General features: G+C 42.8%; 1 protein-coding gene across 1 annotated transcript in view; it reads right to left on the minus strand.

Annotated features, from left to right (window-relative positions):
* The window catches only part of FIG4 (FIG4 phosphoinositide 5-phosphatase), a 600,391-nt gene that overhangs the window by 298,005 nt on the left and 281,409 nt on the right, over nucleotides 1-20,977 (minus strand). Inside the window, 2 exon segments of the mRNA XM_029595282.1 lie at nucleotides 7,259-7,317; nucleotides 9,464-9,602. Of these exon segments, the coding sequence (XP_029451142.1) occupies nucleotides 7,259-7,317; nucleotides 9,464-9,602 (198 nt within the window).

Here is a 20,977-nt window from a genome sequence, read left to right on the forward strand (position 1 = left end):
AGGAGAAGATGATGGTGAGGAGCAAGAGTAGGAATGCAAGTAAGGAAGCATGCTATCACTTTTCTGACTCCTGGCATCGGGTATAGATGGAAACCAATGTCAATGCTTCTTTGGCTTCCTTCATTCTCAGCATGAGATCTTCTTGATGCCAAAATTGAAAAGGCAGAACCTGATATCTTATTTGAATGGCAAGAGTCGGACAATGGCCTGTCTCCAGGTTCCCTATCTGCTGATGGCATTAAGGGAACTGACAGTCCTCTCCCAAGGCTGAAAACTCTTCTTCCATCAGGGCACCTCTGAGATCTTTTGATGTCAATGCCTCTAATGCTGATGGATTGGTTTTCAGGTGCTGAAAGAGTCTATTCATGTATTCCAAATGGAACTCTCGTCCTTTGGATTATGGCTGCACACTTGCAACACCTATGGACATCATGTGATGTTCCCCAAGCAAATGGTACATATATCATGGGGGTCCATGACAGACATGGTACTTTTGCATTGGGGGCATCGCTGAAGACTGCTATACATGAAGGCAGCAGTCCAGCAGTAAGAGGGGGGGGGGGGGGCTTTCCAGTCTTTTTGCATTGAGTGTCACATAGAAACATAGAAATGACAGCAGAAAAAGACCAATCGGCCCATCTAATCTGCCCAGCAAGCTTCCACACTTATTTTCCCATACTTATCTGTTTCACCAACCACGAACTGCAGGGCTCTTGTTGGTAATTGTTTGATTCCAATTTCCTGCCATCCCCTGTCATTGATGCAGAGAGTAATGTTGGAGTTGAATCAAAGGTGAGCATAAGGCTTATGGTTAAGGGTTGTAACTGCCGCATCAAGCAAGTTATCCCGATGCTTGTTTACCTAGATTGCACAGATCGATGCCTTGTTGGATGATGTCTGAATGTAAATCCTGTTTTCCTCACATCCCCCTACCGTTGAAGTAGATAACAATGCTGTATATGCTTTCAAAGTGATGTATCAGGCTTAATACATCACTTTGTAAGCAAGTAATAAGCAAGCTACCCCACGCTTATTTGTTTACCCAGATTATGAAGTTCAGTCCTTGTTGGTTGTGGTCTGAATGCTAATCCTCTTTTCCACATTACCCCGCCGGTGAGATTGTACATGTGCACTTGGTGCAAAGAGCTCCTGGCTCTCAGGGAACAAGTCCGATTTCTGGAGGCTAGAGTAGCAGACTTAGAGGAGCTGAGGCAGACAGAGAGGTACATTGATGAGAACTTCAGGGACATAGTAGCCAAGTCACAAATCCAGTCTGGCAGCCCCAATGCTGCCTTGGATCAGAAAGGTCTCCCAGTTGGAGAACATCACCCTGGTGTAGCAGGAAGTGATCCTGTAGCAAGGACCTGCTCTCCAGGTGATGTATTGTCCTCTTACACAGAGGACAAGTCTCCCAAGGCTACTGCCCAGGAGGGAAGGGTTAGGCCGGCCATCATAGTTGGTGATTCAATTATTAGAAATGTAGATAGCAGGGGGGCTGGTGGACGTGAGGACCGCCTGGTAACTTGCCTGCCTGGTGCGAAGGTGGCAGACCTCATACGTCACCTAGATAGGATTATAGACAATGCTGGGGAGGAGCCAGGTGTCATGGTACATGTGGGCACCAATGACATAGGAAAATGTGGGAGAGAAGTTCTGGAAGCCAAATTTAGGATTTTAGGTAGAAAGCTGAAATCCAGAACCTCCAGGGTGGCATTCTCTGAAATGCTTCCTGTTCCACGTGTAGGTCCCCAGAGGCAGGCAGAGCTCCAGAGTTTCAATACGTAGATGAGATGATGGTGCAGGGAAGAGGGATTCAGTTTTGTAAGGAACTGGAGAAACTTTTGGGGAAGGGGGAGACTTTTCCGAAAGGATGGGCTCCACCTTAACCAGAGTGGAACCAAACTGCTGGCACTAACTTTCAAAAAGGAGATAGAGCAGCTTTTAAACTAGAACAAGTGGGAAAGCCGACGGTCACTCAGCAGTACATGGTTCGGAGAAATGTATCTTTGAAGGATACTAATGAAACAGGAGAGTTAGGGCATCCCAACAGAAAGATTCCAATAAAAGCAAACGTAGTCCATGTGCCTATATGTAAAAAATCACCAAAGCTAATGATTTCCAAATTATCCCTAACAACTGAAATACAAACAAAAAACACAATTTGAAATGTCTGTATGCCAATGCCAGAAGTCTAAGAAGTAAGATTGGAGAATTAGAGTGTATAGCAGTAAATGATGAGATTGACATAATTACATCACAGAGACTTGGTGGAAGGAGGATAACCAATGGGACAGTGCTATATCAGGGTACAAATTATATCGCTATGATAGGGAGGATCAATTTGGTGGGGGTGTGGAACTTTATGTCTGGGAGGGTACAGAGTCCAACAGGATAAAGATCATACAAGAGAGTAAATGCTCAGTAGAATCTATATGGGTACAAATCCCATGTGTATTGGGTAAGAGTATAGTGAAAGGAGTATATTACCGTCCACCTGGACAAAATGGTCAGACAGATGATGAAATGCTAAGAGAAATCAGGGAAGCAAACCAATTTGGCAGTGCAATAATAATGGCAGATTTCAATTACCCCAATATTGACTGGGTAAATGTAACATCAGGACTTGCTAGAGACATAAAGTTCTTGGATGTAATAAATGACTGCTTCATGGAGCAATTGCTTCAGGAACCAACAAGAGAGGGAGCTATTTTAGATTTAATTCTTAGTGGAATGCAGGATTTGGTGAGAACAGTAATGGTGGTGGGGCCACTTGGCAATAGTGATTATAACATGATCAAATTTATACTAATAACTGGAAGGGGGACAATAAGTAAATCTACAGCTCTAACACTAAACTTTCAAAAGGGAAACTTTGATAAAATGAGGAAAATAGAAAAAAACTGAAAGGTGCAGCTGCAAAGGTTAAGTGTTCAAAAGGCATGGACATTGTTTAAAAATACAATCCTAGAGGCACAGTCCAGATGTATTCCACGCAGTAAGAAAGGTGGAAGGAAGGCAAAACGATTACCATCATGGTTAAAAGGTGAGGTGAAAGAGTCTATTTTAACCAAAAAAACATCCTTCAAAAATTGGAAGAAGGATCTATCTGAAGAAAATAGGATAAAGCATTGTCAAGTTAAGTGTAAAACATTGATAAGACAGGTGAAGAGAGAATTTGAAATGAAGTTGGCTATAGAGGCAAAAACTCATAATAAAAACTTTTTTTTTTATTATTTAAACTTTATTAGGTTTTCAAAAAGTACAAGAATCATCGTCAACAATGACATCTATGCGTGGTAACATGTATAAAACCAAAGAACAATATTGATCTCCTTACAATCATGTTAACGCCCCAATTCACTGATGGGTTACATGTCAACAATGACCCAATTACCCCTCCCTCCCCACCCCCCCATCCCTCTCCTCGAGCATGATAATTCTTACTCATTAAACCTGAGTTTGGGCAATTTACAAAATACATCATATGGTTATTTCTAGTGAAAATACACGGGTGATGAGATCAGAGAATCAACCAGAGACTTATCCTAATCTATAAGTGGCCATACATCCAGCAGTGAGCATTTCAAACATAGTAGATCAAGCATAGTAGATGAAGGGAATATAGGGGGTTAGACATTCCAAGGCAGCATACCCAAAATACAGAGATTGAAAACAAGAACTACCCGTCACCCAGCGTTCAGAGGAAGTTGGAGGGCCTTCCAGATTTTAGTATGTCTGGGTACCTGGTCATGCTGAAGCGCAGTAAGGTAATCAAGTCGTTTATGTGTTTGCAGTTTCTCATATACCTCTATCAATGTGGGAACCCGAGAGGATTTCCAATAGCGTGCGATAAGAATCCGTGTGGTCACCAATATATGGGTGCACAATTTCTGTTGAGGGCCACTAAGGTTTTCAAGATGCACATTTAATAAAGCCGTAAGCGGCGTCAGTAAAACAGGAATATGGAATAGCTGATGCAGCCACTCACTCACAGCGGACCATAAAGGGGTAAGCAAGCAACATGTCCACCATATGTGAAAGAAAGATCCCACTTCTCCACAATTCCTCCAGCATGACGAGGAGACAGAGGGGTAGATAATATGTAGCTTCTCAGGGTCAAGGTACCATCGATACAGCATTTTATAGCTATGTTCTTGTAAGCGGGCAGAGACAGAGCACTTACTTGCTGTATGATAAATCTGATTTTTCACCCTAATAGGAATCCGCTCCCCCAGATCAAGTTCCCACTTAGTCATATGTGGGAAGACAATGTCCTCCGTGGTTGTGAGAATGGCATATAACTTAGAGATTTCTTTGGTCATATGGTCAGCTCGTATACACATGTTCTCAAATAACGATCTAGTAGGGCGCATATGCTGCTGGGTACGTATATTCACCAAAAAGTGTCGAATTTGAGCATAAGGTAAAAAAGCAGTGGGGGGTACCTGATACGCGGTCACTACCTGCTCTAAAGTCATTATATCTCCCCCTTGAATCAAGTGGCCCAAAGTAACGATCCCTCGACGATGCCACTCCCGAAACAGGTGAGACTGATGACCCATCACGAATTGTTTGTTATGGGCTAAATGAGTTTGATAATAATAATGATAATTCCCTACCACTCTCTTTCTGAATGTCTCCCATAGTTTGAGAGTGGCATCCAAAGACCAAACGATACAAGAAACCGGCATCCAGGTATTTCTAGGTTGCCACGGGAGGGCCGCCATGGGTACAGGGCCCATCATCAGCTGTCCCGCTTGTACATAATAAAAACTTTTTAAAATATATCTGAAGCAAGAAACCTATGAGGGAGTTGGTTGGATCAGTAGATGATGAAGGGGTTAAATGGGCTCTTAGGGACGATAAGGTCATTGCAGGAAGACTAAATGAATTCTTTGCTTCCGTGTTTACTAATGAGGATGTTGGGGAGATACCAGTTCCGGAGATGGTTTACAAGGGTGATGAGTCAGACGAACTGAACCAAATCACTGTGAACCTGGAAGATGTAGTAGGCCAGATTGACAAACTAAAGAGTAGCAAATCACCTGGACTGGATGGTATGCAGCCTAGGGTATTGAAGGAACTCAAACACGAAATTTCTGATCTATTGGTTAAAATTTGTAACCTATCATTAAAATCATCCATTGTACCTGAAGACTGGAGGGGGGTGAATGTAACCTCAATATTTAAAAAGGGCTCCAGGGACAATCCGGGTAACTATAGACCAGTGAGCCTGACTTCATTGCCGGGAAAAATAGTGGAAACAATTCTAAAGATCAAAATCGTAGAGCATATAGAAAGATATGGTTTAATGGAAAACAATCAACATGGATTTACCCAAGGGAAGTCTTGACTAACAAATCTGCTTCACTTTTTTAAATGAGTTAATAAACATGTGGATAAAGGTGAACCGGTAGATGTAGTGTATTTGGATTTTCAGAAGGCGTTTGATATAGTCCCTCCTGAGAGGCTTCTAAGAAAACTAAAAAGTCATGGGATAGGAGGCGATGTCCTTTCGTGGATTTCAAACTGGTTAAAAGACAGGAAACAGAGAGAAGGATTAAATGGTCAATTTTCTCAGTGGAAAAAGGTAAACAGTGGAATGCCTCAGGGATCTGTACTTGGACCGGTGCTTTTCAATATATATATAAATGATCTGGAAAGGAATACGACGAATGAGGTTATCAAATTTGCAGATGATAACAAATGGCAGATGAAATTTAATGTGGACAAATGCAAGGAGTTGCATATAGTGAAAAATAATCCTTGCTGTAGTTACATGATGTTAGGTTCCATATTAGGAGCTACTACCCAGGAAAAAGATCTAGGCATAATAGTGCATAATATTTTAAAATCAGCTCAGTGTGCTGCAGCAGTCAAAAAAGCAAACAGAATGTTAGGAATTATTAGGAAGGGAATGGTTAATAAAATGCAAAATGTCATAATGCCTCTGTATCGCTCCATGGTACAATTCTGGTTGCCGCATCTTAAAAAATATATAGTTGAGATGGAGAAGGTACAGAGAAGGGCAACAAAAATGATAAAGGGGATGAAACAGCTCCCCTATGAGGAAAGGCTGAAAAGGTTAGGGCTGTTCAGCTTGGAGAAGAGACAGCTGAGGGGGGATATAATAGAGGTCTTTATGATCATGAGAGGTCTTGAACAAGTAGATGTGAATCGGTTATTTACACTTTTGGATAATAGAAGGACTAGGGGGCATTCCATGAAGTTAGCAAGCAGCACATTTAAGACTAATCGGAGAAAATTCTTTTTCACTCAACGCACAATTAAGTTCTGGAATTTGTTGCCAGAGGATGTGGTTAGTGCAGTTAGTTTAGCTGGGTTCAAAAAAGGTTTGGATAAGTTCTTGGACGAGAAGTCCATTAACTGCTATTTATCGAGTTTACTTAGGGAATAGCCACTGCTATTAATTGCATCAGTAGCATGGGATCTTCTTGGTATTTGGGTAATTGCCAGGTTTTTGTAGCCTGGTTTGGCCTCTGTTGGAAACAGGATGCTGGGCTTGATGGACCCTTGGTCTGACCCAGCATGGCAAGTTCTTATGACCAAAATAAAAGGGACACAAAAATCACATTCAATAGTGGCGATGGGTTGATGGCTAAATGGCACCAAAGTGCCCTGCCATCGCGGAGGGAAACGACCGTGAAAAGAAACTTAGAAAACCACTGAAAATCTTAACCTAGGAAAAACTATAAAGAACAAGACTGTGGGACCCTATGACGAATGATTCTGTTGCTAAGTAGAGAAAAAACTCAAAAATGGCCCAGAACAGGAGAGTGAGGCAATATATCATGACCAAAGGCTCCGCGGAAAAAGAGACTGAATGGCATATGTGAGCATGCCCAGTGAGAAACAGTCAAAGTTCTAGAAACTTTGATATAATTTATTTCCTGCTGGACTCCATCAGGTAACATCAGCCATGTGTGAAGACTGCCATCCTGCTTGTCCTCAGATAACGTCTTTCTCCCCTCCCAATTTCAGGGTCATCAAAAGCCAAAAATTCACAGGTATATTGGAAGGTCATGATATGAATTATCTAGGCCTCTGAGGCCACATCGGTGTCTTCTTCAGATATATGCAGAAGGAATCCATGGGGGCTAAGAGGTCAAGCACAGAAGGCAAGAAATTCTTTGGAAATTAAGGCCCCAAATTTTCCAAACCACTAACACACCACCTCCTCTCTACCCCTCCAGCCACCTAAAAAAAATAATTTTCAATAAATACATCATGGACTTACCTTCATCATAAGGTAATGGCAAATGCTTTAGCACCTCTGGTGTCCACCAAAATGTATAGCTATAGGAAAAAGAAACCAGACTAGGTGAATTATAACATAAGATTGTACTATCTTCTCTGTCACATCAACTCGAGAGCTGAAATTAAGGATGCCATGACTCATGACCAGGTAGATTTCACATTATTAACATAAATAAATAAATAAATGAAATATTGTAAAGTGAGCACATCTTTTTCATCCAGTGAAAATGTCTTTCTACTGAAATACTATGAAATTAGAAGGTACCCTGTCCATAAGTCTGGTGAAGAGCTGTCATACCAGGCAACAGCATTAAACTACCTCAGGGGTATGCAAATTCAAAATCTGCTCTTCTGCTGATTCGCTGTTTGCTGATTTAATGATGTCCAAGGCAACTATCAAAATTTTTCTTCCACCGAGCATTCCTTCAAACTCTCAGCCCCCCTTAGCTATGCAGAACCCTTTATCAAAGTGACTTCCCTGCCATAAGGCTTGTCAATGTTAGCATCAGCCTGGACCTAACCATGAGGCCTCTGAGCTGGCATAGCTTCACATATTTGCCGCTGTGCCGGCCAGTAGGCGCAAAAGGTAAAATAAAGGTAGGGGGGGGGGGGTTAGAGTAGGGCTGGGGGGAAAGGTTAGAGGAAGGGGTGGGAAGGTCAGGCTAGGGGGAAGGGAATGGGGAAGGGAATGGGGGAAGGCAGCTCGGCGCTCGCAAGGTGAACAATTGTGCACCCCCTTGCGCACGCTAACCCAGGATTTTATAACATGCGCACATGTAGAGCGCGCAATCTTTTAACATCTACCCCTTTAAATTTAAAGTATGGGAGTTTTGGCTTAGTAATTCTTCCTCTCTCTTTTTTCTTCCAACTCAATCAGAGCAATACTGGTGCCATGAATCTTCATTCAGAACTAGCTTGGATTTTTTTTTTCTCTAATACACCCTCCCTTACTCTGCTCCAATTCTGGTTATTGCAGCAAAAGCCCTGAGGTCAGGGAGCCATGCCCAGGGCACCTTCCAGAACTGTGTACCATGGGCTCTAAATTTGATCCCAAGATGCCATCCTTATTGATGACCACAACTCTCTCAACCCCCTGGGGGTCCAGAAGAGCTGATTCAGGGCTCAAGCCAGGGACCTACCAGATGGAACTTCCCCACACTGCCACTGAGCTGGCCCTGGAGGATCCATGTAAGGAAGGCCAATTGTACTATGGCTCCAGGTCATAATAGTCATGGACTTTCAACTCGTTTCAAAGAGCTAGCTATTGAGAAAGTTCCTCAATGTTCAGGGAAGGCAATGAAAGTCCAGGTCAACGCATCTGTCCATTATGACCTGGGGCTAGCTGCTCATCCTAATCCCATCAGGCTGGGTGGCCATGTAAGACAAACAAGAGACCCTGAAGGAAGAAACTAAGCTCTTGAATGGATCTACGGCAGGGACTTCCAAAAGTGCACTGAATGAAAACTGTCCCCATTAGTGCGCTTAAAAGCTGGTTTACAAAGTAGAATTCCTAGGGGAGTGAATAATGCACTCATATTTGGATTTTGAAGCATACACTCGCTTTTTATCCCCATTCTGCTTCCATCAGAAGCAGAGGTGCAAGTTACGTGGGCTCTTGTAGACAATGTTAATAGGGAAATAACCTGTTTTGTTTCCTTTTCAAAACTGACTACAAGGTCCACAGGTACAAAAATACCAGTGTACTCTGCAACAGTGTGGGCTACTGAAAACTGAAGTTTAGATTTAGTTACTTGCCTTTCCAAACCTGAGCTCAAAGGAGTTGCAATCAGGTACGCCAGAGGGGTACCTGAAGTAATGGAGGGTGAAGCGACTTGCCCAAGTTCACAAAGAGCATCGGTGAGAGAAGCTGGATATGAACCTGGCTTCCATGGATATCATCCTAATCACTAGGCCAATTCCTCCACTCCTAACTGGATAATTACATAAGCATAATATGACCTAATTAATATTGGAGATATAAAGGTTTGTAGGAGGAGATGACACAGCACTATCAGATATTTTAGATCAAAACAATTCATAAAATCTATCAACTGTTTTTATACAGAGATACAAGATTAATTGCCTGCTCAGATTTCCAATATATTACAAACGTTGCATGAAATTCCTTATGAAATGCTTAGTCATAGAAGAACGGTGAGAGAGAAAGAGTCGCACGTGATGATACCTTCTTTTGCTCTGCAAAAGCTTCATCGTGTTCTTGTGGTGCAAGTAAAAGTCAGTGGGAAGTTCCCAGAGGTGAGGTTTACCCTCCGCTGGCTGGAACACGCCCAGAAAGAGATTAATGGAGTCTTGCCTGTCAGCATCTAGAAAACAGTTAGACTTTGATTAATCTATTTACTGAGTGTAAGTGGCAAAAGAAAAAAATGTTTGATTTATCATATTGTCTTGAGATATACAGTAGTAAAAGGAAACTACCTGGAAAGGAGGCAAGGTAGAGAAAGGAAAATCAAGATCAATCCAATTATAGAAGCAAAACCAACTGGATGCGATAATAGATACTCTGCTTTACAATACAAAAGTTTTCTATTTGTGCCATGGATTTCCATGCAAGTTATTGAGCTACTTGGCAATTTGTGAAACTCTGCAGCCGGGTGCAAAGTCCAGGTTTTGTTATTTGTGGATTTTGCACCAGTTCTCAAAGGGAAAATACCAGCGTACCTGCCCCTTGACAGCTGCCCACGGAAAAGGTAGCCACAGAAATGTGGATAATTTTCTGCAATAACAAAATGCCTCCATGAGAATGCAGGCAAAAGTACATGTGCTGTGGAACAACATGTACACCTTTATCCACAACTGTCAATGGCAAGTAGCTATTTACACTTTTGAAAATTGCCCTAATATGGAAAAACAAGGTTGGAAAATGCAATATCTTGAAGTCTATTTTTTTTTTTTTTATGATAAAAGCGATACCAGGTTGGGGCCAGAGACAGCCTCCACCTTCTACGCCAGCTGCAATGAACAAAAAAGAAGCATGTTTCAAAACATTCCAGATCCATGACTAAAGATTCCAGGTCAGTGACCTGGCATGCCAGGGTAGAAGATCACCACTGATCCTCAAGTCCTGCCATCATTACAAGCAAAGTTGTCCATCTATTGGTATCAATATAAAGCAGAAAGGGTCCAATTCACAATTTGTCTATTGCTCGATGGTCGTTTTGATTTTTGCAATTCAGCTGCGGTATAGGTGATTTCAAGTGCAATTTCTAGGAGGAAATGTTAAATGCATTTTGGCCGTGTTCTTCACCCTATCTCATCTTTATCACTCCATGGTGAGACTGCAGCTTGAGTACTGTGTGCAATTCTGGTCACTGCATTTCCACAAAGATGAGCATTTTACCTGAGTCCTTCTGGGCATTGAGAATTTTACCTGACTCCTGCTTCTGCTTATGTTAAGTTTAAAAAGTTTTTCTTCTATATTTTCCCAATATATATTGCTTTCCTCATTGTACTGAAACTGTTCATGTGTGTGGCTGGATTGTTGAGTTCTCAACAGAGATTTTAGAATTCTGCTGGTGTGTGGCTCATTGATTAAGCTAAAGAAAAAGTAAACCTCCAATAGACCGTCTTTTTCTGCTGTTTCTTTTGTTTAGGGGGTTGCTGGAATTCTTACACTTGCTTTCTAGGTGGAATTATATTTGCTAGTTATTATTCTAATTTCCAACGGGCCGATACAGTAAAATCGTGGGAGAGCGAGCGCCCACTCTCCCAGCGCGCGCACAGGTCGCTCTCCTGTGCGCGCTATACAGCATTTTAATTTATTAAAATTAGGGCCGGCGGTAAAAAGAGGCGCTAGGGACACTAGCGCGTTCCTAGTGCCTCTTTTTTGACAAGAGCAGCGGGTTTGACAGCCGACGCTCAATTTTGCCGGCGTCGGTTCTCGAGCCCGCTGACAGCCTCGGGTTCGGCAATTACCCAAACACCAAGAAGGTCCCATGCTACTGATGCAATAAATAGCAGTGGCTATTCCCTAAGTAAATTTGATTCATAGCAGTTAATGGACTTCTCCTCCAAGAATTTATCCAAACCTTTTTTGAACCCAGCTACACTATCTGCACTAACCACATCCTCTGACTTCTATTTCAGTTCATGGGAATCCTATAAGGTTTGTTGAGCAAATGAAAATTCTAGGGATTATTTTGGCTAGTATACTTGCCACTGGGTATTTTAAATTAAGATTACTTCAACTCATTAGACCTTATTTGGATCCCCATGATTTTAGAACTATACAGCCGAATTTTAAAACATCCTCATGCGTAAAACATGGGGGTTACGTGCGAGGCCGGGCCCCTTTGAAAATGTGCATGGCGTGCGCAAGACCTGGCCATGGGCATAACCCCCGTTATGTGCAGAAGTGCTGGGCCCAGAGAAAGGGGCGTGCCAGGGGGCAGGGAGGGGTGGGGCTGGAGGCGGCCATTACAGCGGCCATTTGCCGCTGTGCCGGGGAAGCACGTGCCGGAGCAGTAAGCAATAAAACAAAAAAATAAATAAAGATAGCGAAAGGGTTTAGGGGGTGGGGAGGAGAGAAGAGGAAGGGAGGAAGGGTGGGGGGAGGAAACTCGAGGATGCCCGATTATTTTATTTATTTATTTAAAATCTTTTCTATACCGTCGCTAAGTTATATACCATCGCAACGGTTTACATGTAGGCACATATTTAATGTAGGTAAAAGTGTACTATAGTACATTCTAACAGGTGCCGTCAAAGGTTCGGTTAACGATTGCGTTGCTGTGCATAATCTTACAAAATTGGGCCGCATATGTGCACGGCCATGGGATTTTATAACATGTGTGCCTGCACGCCAGTATCAAAGTTACCGTCCCTAGTCTTAGATTGAAAATCCTCATGGATCAGAAAAAATATTTGCAGGATCAGAATATAATCTGCTTTGAAAAATCACAAAAGGCAGAATAGAAATTTAAAAAAAACATCACAATGAAATGGTTTTAGTGCACTTAAAAAAAAAAAAAAAAAAGAATACATACTAAAATGAAAAGAAGATAAAAACATGAAACAAAAAAACCACAGAAATGAACAAAAGTTTTCTGAGTGTTATTCCTAGTGCAAATGTCTGTGAATACTGTGAAACCTGCCATGAACACAAAGCAAAATAATTTGCATACTTTCACTTTGAAAATTACAGCAATGTCTCAGAACACGACGGCAAATAAAGACCACATGGCCCATCCAATATCTGTGCACTTTAGCATAAAACACAGTGTTTGAAAATTGTGGCTGGAATGGAAGGGCAGATGGGGATGGGCCCAGGGCTTCTTTCTTTCTTTAGAATTGCTTATAACTCTCTTCTCGCAACAATAACATGTAGCTTCCCATTATAACATGATTGCACGACCTGGCCTCAACCTATACCCTGTCCTCCACTCCTCCCAGTTGTAAGTTCATGGAGAAGAAAGGGGTAAGTGAGGGGTGGCATCAAATCCCTGTTGCTCTACATGAACCTTTGAATCTTGCCAGCTGGTTGGCTCTTGGGTGCAGTGGGAGGGTTAGTATGAAGGCTATATCGGATGGGGGAAGAGTCTGTTCCATCTCCTTTGCTACTCTGAGGGTCACGCCCTCCCACGTGCCCTTCTGTTTTGGCACGATTTATTGTATTTCTTGTTCACATCTCTTGTTGTTTGGTTGCGTTTGTTGGTGTTCCCAAGCTTTAAGGGACTCTGAAGTGTTGTTGGAGCCATCCGTTCCAGGATGATGCATAACTGTCGTCTGATTAGGTGCAGTAATGCCTGGTGTGGCTGCCTTTCTGGGAGTTATGGTGGGAGCCAAGCACGTAGGCCATGAGACTTATGCCTACAAATCTGGCAGCTTAGGATAGGATATCTGGCTGGGGTGTGGTATATATACTATTAGGGCAGAAGAGGAGTTAATAAAGGCTGTGGTCTTTGATTTCCAAAGGTTGTCTGTATTTTTTTTCCAACTGTTGGTGTTATTTACTGGATGAGAAGATGGGTGAAGGTTGAGTCAGATGGTCCTGGATACCCATGTTATGGTTAAGTCTTAGTAAACAACTTGACCAGGGCAACTAAGGATGGCAATAGTAGAAGAGTATGTGAACCCTAGTCCTTTGCTCATTGCTTCAATCAGTAGGCCCCACCCCCTCTGTCATACAAAAGCAAGCATGAACAGAGTATGCAGTAAAAGTTAGAAGACAAACAAAGCTAGATTTACCAGGTTCATTAAAGACAGCAATAATTGATGTGTTAACAATAAAAGTACTTGGGAAGCTCAATGTGCAGCTGGATCCTTCCAACTGAAATGATCTGCCAAGAGTCTCTGTAGAAATGTAAGCTTAACCTTAGGCAAAACAGTTGCAGGTGCAGTGTGGCAAAATAAAAAAGAAGCTACTTTGTTTGCTGTCAGACATTTGTGATTTGATAATCTGGAAGACAGAGCGATTTAGCCCATTGTTATGCATCTTTGTGGTCAGTAATGAAATTCTGAATCTCAATAGTTTTAGTGAGGAAACTGCCTGCCCTGGTTTTGTGAGGTAATGTGATGCAGTGCTGGTGATGGCTTTATTGTCTGTGTGATTATGGAAGCTAAGACTGGTGATTTTTCATTATAATGTAAAATTCTTGTGCAGGAAGCGGAACAGCTTTGTGGCTAGCTTGATCTTGTGTAAAAGATAACGAAGCCTGAAAAATGAAGGGAGCTAGAATAGCAAAAGGGAAAGATATTAGGAATTAATGCAGAAATACAGAACACAAACACAACTCACATCATAATGAAGTAAATGACGGCAGATAAAGATCAAATTCTCCCATCCAGTCTATCCACTTGACATTTGTCCATGTTGTGTAGATGTGCATATAAATTCCCATGTGCAACCCAACACAATCTCCCTCTCCGCCCTGTCTTTTACCTGATCTTTTAACCCTTTTCTTACCGCACCCTCCATTTATGTCCAAAATCTGTTATAGTGACGTCTTCCACCTCCTCTGCTAGAAGCCCATTTCAGGCCTTGCCACCTTCAGCTTTGCTTCTTGTAAATCTAATCCTTAAGGCAAGCACCCAGACCCCCCTTCTGTGTTATTACCAAGTTTTGGTAAGGTCAGTGAAGTTTGATTAAAAACAAAAAAAACCCCAAACCTGCCTCCTCATTAAGGTTTGGGTTTCAGTCACGGTTTCTCCATGCAGGCCACCTAACCTTCTTGGAAGCCAGATGTCGTTGTGTCACTGCTGTTTGGGGCTGAAACACCACTTCATTCAGATTACTCCAGTGCTTCTTGTCACGAGGGATCCTCTGTGTTTATGCCACTTAATTTTAATTAGTATTTCAGAATATAAATTCAATATCCATTGAACAAGAAATTTAGAAAATAAATCACCAAACAATAACAGCAAAGTAAACAAAAAAACCAAGGGAAAAAATACCCGATTTGTATTCCAACTATGTTATGTATTAAGAAGATCCCAGACAAAAAAAACAGAGAAAAAAACATTTAAACTGAAGAAAATAAGGCCTCTAGGCTATCAACATTTATCACAACATTAGCTAACTTCAGGAGACATACCCCTCATGGTGCTCACTACAGGCTAAACTTTAGCCACAAGAAACAATCTTAATTGCTTCTGGTCAAACAACAGCTGAGTCTCCCGAGCAAGAGCACGACTCTTCGTCCCTCCTTGTCAATTGATGTATGCCACTGTTGTCGCATTGTCTGAAAACACTTGCACCATCCGTCCCTGGACCTCCGGCAAGAATGCCTCCAGGACTCTGTGTACCACCCTCGTCTCCAGAAGACTGATCGACCAGGACGCTTCTGCTATTGACCAAAGATCCTGGGCAGACCGACCCAGCACACCGCCCCCCAGCCCTTGAGGCTGGTATCTGGGGTAACCATCACCCAGTCCAGAGGCTCCAGGTCCACTCCTTTCTCCAGGTTATTCCTCAATAGCCACCATGAAAGACTGGATCTGGATTCTCCTTGCAGAGGCAACAGCAGATGAAACTCCTCCGACAATGGATTCCACCTGAACAAAGTGCTCTTTGTAAAGGATGCATGTGAGCAAAGGCCCAAGGAACTAAATCCAACGTCAAGGCCATGGATCCCAGGAGTGGACGGGCCTGGCTTCACTGCGAGGCCTTACCTACTCTGGTCCCTTGACTGGAGCTGCCTCTGGAGGATCTGCCAGTGCCCCGAAAGGGCTGCTGATGTCCTGACAACTGCTTTGACCCCAAGGTTGTGGCTCTTCTTCCAGGAACAAACCTCCTCGAATCTCGAAACCGGGATCAAGGTGAAAAGACCTTCTTAGAACTCGTCTTATCCTTGGGCAGCCTGTTTCCCTTGGATTCCTCGAGGGGCTCCATCAGCTGATCCAGCTCCTCCCCGAACAGTAATTTCCCCTTAAAGGGGAGATTACACAGTTGAGCCTTGGATGACATGGCCCCCGATCAATTGCGTAACCATAAAAGCCGGCACTGACATCACCGAGACCATACTTCTGGTGGAGGTATGCACCAAATCATACAGTGCGTCAGCCAAATAGGCCACACCAGCTTCCAGCCAAGCTGACTGGACGAGACTAAACGTCCCACTAGACGCCTGCTTCTGCACCTTCTGAAACCAGCATAAGCAAGTCCACTGCATCATGCTGGCATACACCATGGCTCGAAAGCTTAAAGCAGACACTTCAAACATACGCTTCAACTGAATCTTCAACTTGCGGTCCTGAACATCCTTAAGCGTAGCCAAACCCACAACTGGTATCGTGGTCTTCTTGGTCACTGTTGAGACTGCCGCATCTACCTTAGGTGTCTTTAGGCGATCCAAATGTTCTTCCATCCAACAATACAGCTTCGCCATAGTCCTACCGACCTTTAAGCCTGCCTCCGGGAAACCCCACTCATAGAAACATAGACGTGATGGCAGAAAAGGACCCCATGGCCCATCCAGTCTGCCCAGCAAGCTTCTATAGCTAGCAGTTTCCCATACATATCAGTTACCCAGACTGCCCAGGTCAGAGCACCCGTTGGTTGCCGTTTGAATCCAATTTCCTTCCCCTCCCCTCTGCTGTTGAAGCACATAACTTAAGAACTATTCCTCAAACAGTAAAATGCAGATAGTAAAAAATGAATACCGCTCATGATCAGCACATTGAAAAACTGATCAATAAAAAAAAGGATAAACAAGTGAAAAGCAAAAGAAAACATAACAGCATGAGAAAACAAAAAGTTCCCCAGCACAGTACGTAGCCCAGCTGCGCAGCAACATATGGCAGGCTTCACCCTGCCAATGTTCACAAAGTAGAAACACAAGTAAGCCAAAGACAATCCGCAAAAGTCCAACTCCATTGGAACTAACCACTAGCATGATCCCAGCGATCCCCAGATAAAAAAATATAAAAATATAGAGTCCAGGCTTCGGAACCCTAAAGCTCTCCTTTACACTTACTACTGCACATTGCTACTGTGTGAATAACAGTACTGGCAAAAGGGGAATTCAAAAACCATGGCTCTCAGGAAAACTCCGTTTGACATATTTCAAACATCATAAATAAAATCGAGCACTGTTCCTCTTTACCCTCTCGGACCCATGTTGCTGTATCCACCGCAAAGAATACTGGCAGGCTAAATGGCCCAACCTGATAGCGTAAAAGTTCCCTGTTCGCCACCAGAAAAGTAAAATTAATGTATTGAGTTGATCATGGCAAGAGACAGTGGGCAGTTGGAGTCAGAGTGCCAGTATTCACCTTCTCCGTGCCACTGAAGCAGCATGTTCAAAAAGCGTTGGATTTCCTCTTTAGTAGTCAGAAAGTCTGGATTGCCATTGCGAATCACTCACTGCTTCGTGGGGTATAACACTGAGAAGCACATACTACTTTTTAGCATATATGCAGATAAGTAGCTATTTTATAAACCTCAATGGGATGCACATTCTTGTAGTATTGAGCTTAAATGTGAACAAGGAAAAAAGAGGTGGACTAGGGGAGTGTACTTCCTAACAGAGGAGGGCGCACAAGTTGCTATTTTGTAAGCGATATGCGTGCGTAAATTACTAAACCTATCCAAATACTTTTATACCTATGCGACTCACGCAATTAAATTGGACTTGTCCTTTCTTTGCAGAATTTGGCTGGGAGGTCTAGGTAAGCTGTGGGGGTACGGGGTGAAATGCTGGAGGGTCAAGGTGAACCGGTGGAGGTATTGGCAAACTGGCGACTCTAAGTATGCACACAAGTATTTTCAGAAGCAGACTATGGACACACTTTAAAACATAAGAAGTGAATTTTAAAAGCTGGACATATGCCAAAATCAGGAGATGGGCATGTATCTAGTACTACTGCACGTCCACCTTATTTTATAAAGCAGACAAATATTCTCACAAGTGACAATGCATACACATCTCGCATCGGAAGAAAAAGGGGTGTGGTGAGGGCAAGGCCAAGAGACGTGAACGCAAGTACCCTCGCATCTGGGCACGCACCCAGGTCCAGTGCAGCATATCTTTACTTCTGCTATGAAGGAGGTATAACATAAAAAAAATGCAGGCATCTGAGAGAAGTGAGAGGTGTCTAGGGCAACTGGGGGAAATGCAAGCTGAATAACCAGAGGGTTTGGGAGGACTTAGACGAACACAGGGCGAACTGGTGGATGAACTGGTGAAATACAGGCAGTTGCATGTTCATAAGCCGACTCACGCTGCTGGGTGCACGCAAGTTTAAAATTAGGCACACTCATATGCACGCTTAAGCTATTTTATAACATGCGCACATATTTACACGCAAATGGCTGCATCTCTGGGTGTGTGCTGACAAACACATGTGCGTGTGTGCCCACATGCCTGTTTGAAATTTACCGTCCCTGTACAAAAGATTGGCCATGCTGGGTCAGACTTAAAGTCCATCAAGCCCAGTATCCTGTTTCCAACAGTTGCCAATCCAGGTCACAAGTACCTGGCAGGATCCTAAAGGGTAGATAGATTCCAAGCGGTTTATCACAGGAATAAGAAATGGATTTCTGCAACTCTACATTAATAATGGTTAATGGTCTTTTCCTCTAGGAACTTGCCCAAACCATTTTTAAACGTAGCCACACTGATAGCTTTTACCACATCCTCTGGCAATGAATTTTAGAGCTTAATTATGCATTGAGTAAAAAAATATTTCTCTTATTAGTTTTAAATGTATCACCTAGTAACTTCATTGTGTGTCCTAGGGTCTTTGAACTCTTTGAAAGAGTAAACTGATTAATGCTTACTCGTTCCACTCCACTCATGATTTTAAAGACCTCTTTCATATCTCCCCTTAGCTGTCTCTTCTCCAGGCCGAAGAATCTTAACATCTTTAGCCTTTCCTCTTAGGGGAATTGTTCCATCCCCTTTTCATTTTGGTGTTGTGATTCCACTCGCGGCATGCTCCCCAGAGGCGGCCGCCGCAGCCGAGCCATGCTGCCACTCCCATGCGCAGCTGAGTCACTTCTCTGTCGGCCTGTTTCAGCGTGGCTGGACGCTGCCATCTCCATGCTTTCTGGGCCTGAATGCTGCTGCCTTCTCCAGCTCTCCTTGATGTCCCTTAGGCACATGTGTGTGTGTCTGTTGAGCATTTAAAGGGCCCATGGTGGGAGATGCCGTGGTGCCTCCTGTTGATGTCATCTCGAGACAATTCTATAAAAGGGCTCTTCAGTCAGTTCCTTGTTGCCTTCGCAAAGGTCTGCTAGCACTTTCAAGGAGTTCCATGTTGACTGTTCCATGTTCCTGGTTCCTGTCTTCAGCGTTTCATTCCTGAGTCCAAGCCTTTGTTCCTGTGTTCCACTTCTTGTTCCTGGTTCCAAGTCTTCATCCTGTCCAGAGTCTTCAGAGTCTTTATTTGCTGGTCCAAGTCTCTGGAAGTCCCCTGGTTTTAAAGTCTTGTTCCAAATTCCTGAATTCTGCGGTTCCGTCCCTGGTTCTGAGTTCCTGAGTCTGAGACCATGAGTCCTGTTCTGGTCTTCGGGGTTCTTGTTTCAGCTTCCTCCTTGTTCCTGAGTCCAGTGCCTGTATCACTACTGTCATGGTCCGTGACTAGCCCACAGGTTATGTAGGGTGTGCAGCAGTGCAGAGCACTCCCAGAGTTTTGTCTTGTTCCAAGTCTTCAGAACCTTTGTCTTGTCCAAGCCTTCATCATGTCTTGCATCCTCTGCCTTCATCTGTCTCAAAGCACAAGCTGTTCCCAACTAGCAAGTCCAAAAGGGCTTTCAAGTGGCTACTCCAAAGACCAGCATTGCGTTGCTGAGTTATACTTCCTGTGCAAGTAGGTTCAGCGAGGCCTTCAAGCCATATTCCAAGTTCAAGCAATGATCCAAATTCAAGCTATTCAGCCCGCTGCATGGACCGCAGCCAGCCCCCAGGTCATGCAGATCGCGCTGCAGCACAGGGGGCTCATGCTTTTGAGCGTCCATTTCTGCACTCGCAATAGTTGGTTGCCCTTCTCTGTACCTTTTATAATTCTGTTTCTTTTTTTGAGATGTGGTAACCAGAACTACACACAATACTCAAGATGAGGTCGCATCATGGAGCAATACAGAGGCATTATGATATTCTCTGTTTTATTCTCCATTCCCTTTCTAATAATTCCAAGTGTTCTATTTGCTTTCATGGCTGTTGCTGAACACTGGGCAGAAGATTTCAACGTATTATCCATGACGATGCCTAGATCCTTTTCTTAAATTGTGACTCCTAATGTTGAACCTTCCATTGTGTAGCTATAATTTAGGCTACTTTTCCCTAAGTGCATCCTTTCCACTTGTCCACATTAAATTTCATTTGCATGCCCAGTTTCTCAGTTCTGCAAGGTCCTCTTGCAATTCCTCACAAACCTCTTGTGATTTAACAACTTTGAATAACTTTTTGTCTTTATTTTATTTTATTTATTTATTTATTTAGGGTTTTTATCTACTGACATTTGTATGTATATATGGTACACTGTATATATTGTATACTTGTATATAATTAACTTCTTCTATCTCTCTTTAATTCCTCCACCCCAGTTCAATAGCCCTTGTTAATTGTAACTGCATCTCTTCATCACGTTTATTTATGTTCGTTGTTGTATTCATTGCACCCCTGTTTTTTATGTAAACCGACATGATGTGAATGCTTCATGAATGCCGGTATAAAAAAACCTTAAATAAATAAAATAAATAAAAAATAAAATGTACATCATGCCGGTTTACACAGAACATTGTTAACTGGAAAAAGAGTTACATGAAACTGGATCAGTGGTAACAAAGAAGTTAAAGAGATTGAGAAAATTCAGGAGATTGGCAAATTTGATCACTTCACTCACTGTTCCCATTTCCAGGTCGTATATAAATATATTAAAAAGCAGTGGTCCCAGAAAAGATTCTTGTGGAATACCACTATTCACCTCTCCATTGAGAAAATGTACTATTAGCCCTATTCTCTGTTTTCAATCTTTTAACCAATCGCAATCCACAATAGGATGCTGCCCTCTACCCCATGACTTTTTAATTTCCTAAGAAGTCACTCATGAGGGACTTTGTCAAATGCTTTCTGGAAGCCCATATACACTATATCAACCCGATTATCTTTATCTACATGTTTATTTATGCCCTCAAAAAATGTAGCAGATTGATGAGGCAAGACTTCCCTTGGCTAAATCCATATTGGCTTTGTCCTATTAAATTATGCCTATCTATATGCTCAGCAATTTTGCTCTTTAT

This window comes from Rhinatrema bivittatum, chromosome 3 (assembly GCF_901001135.1).
Source record: "Rhinatrema bivittatum chromosome 3, aRhiBiv1.1, whole genome shotgun sequence".
In the NCBI taxonomy this organism is placed as follows: Eukaryota; Metazoa; Chordata; class Amphibia; order Gymnophiona; family Rhinatrematidae; genus Rhinatrema; species Rhinatrema bivittatum.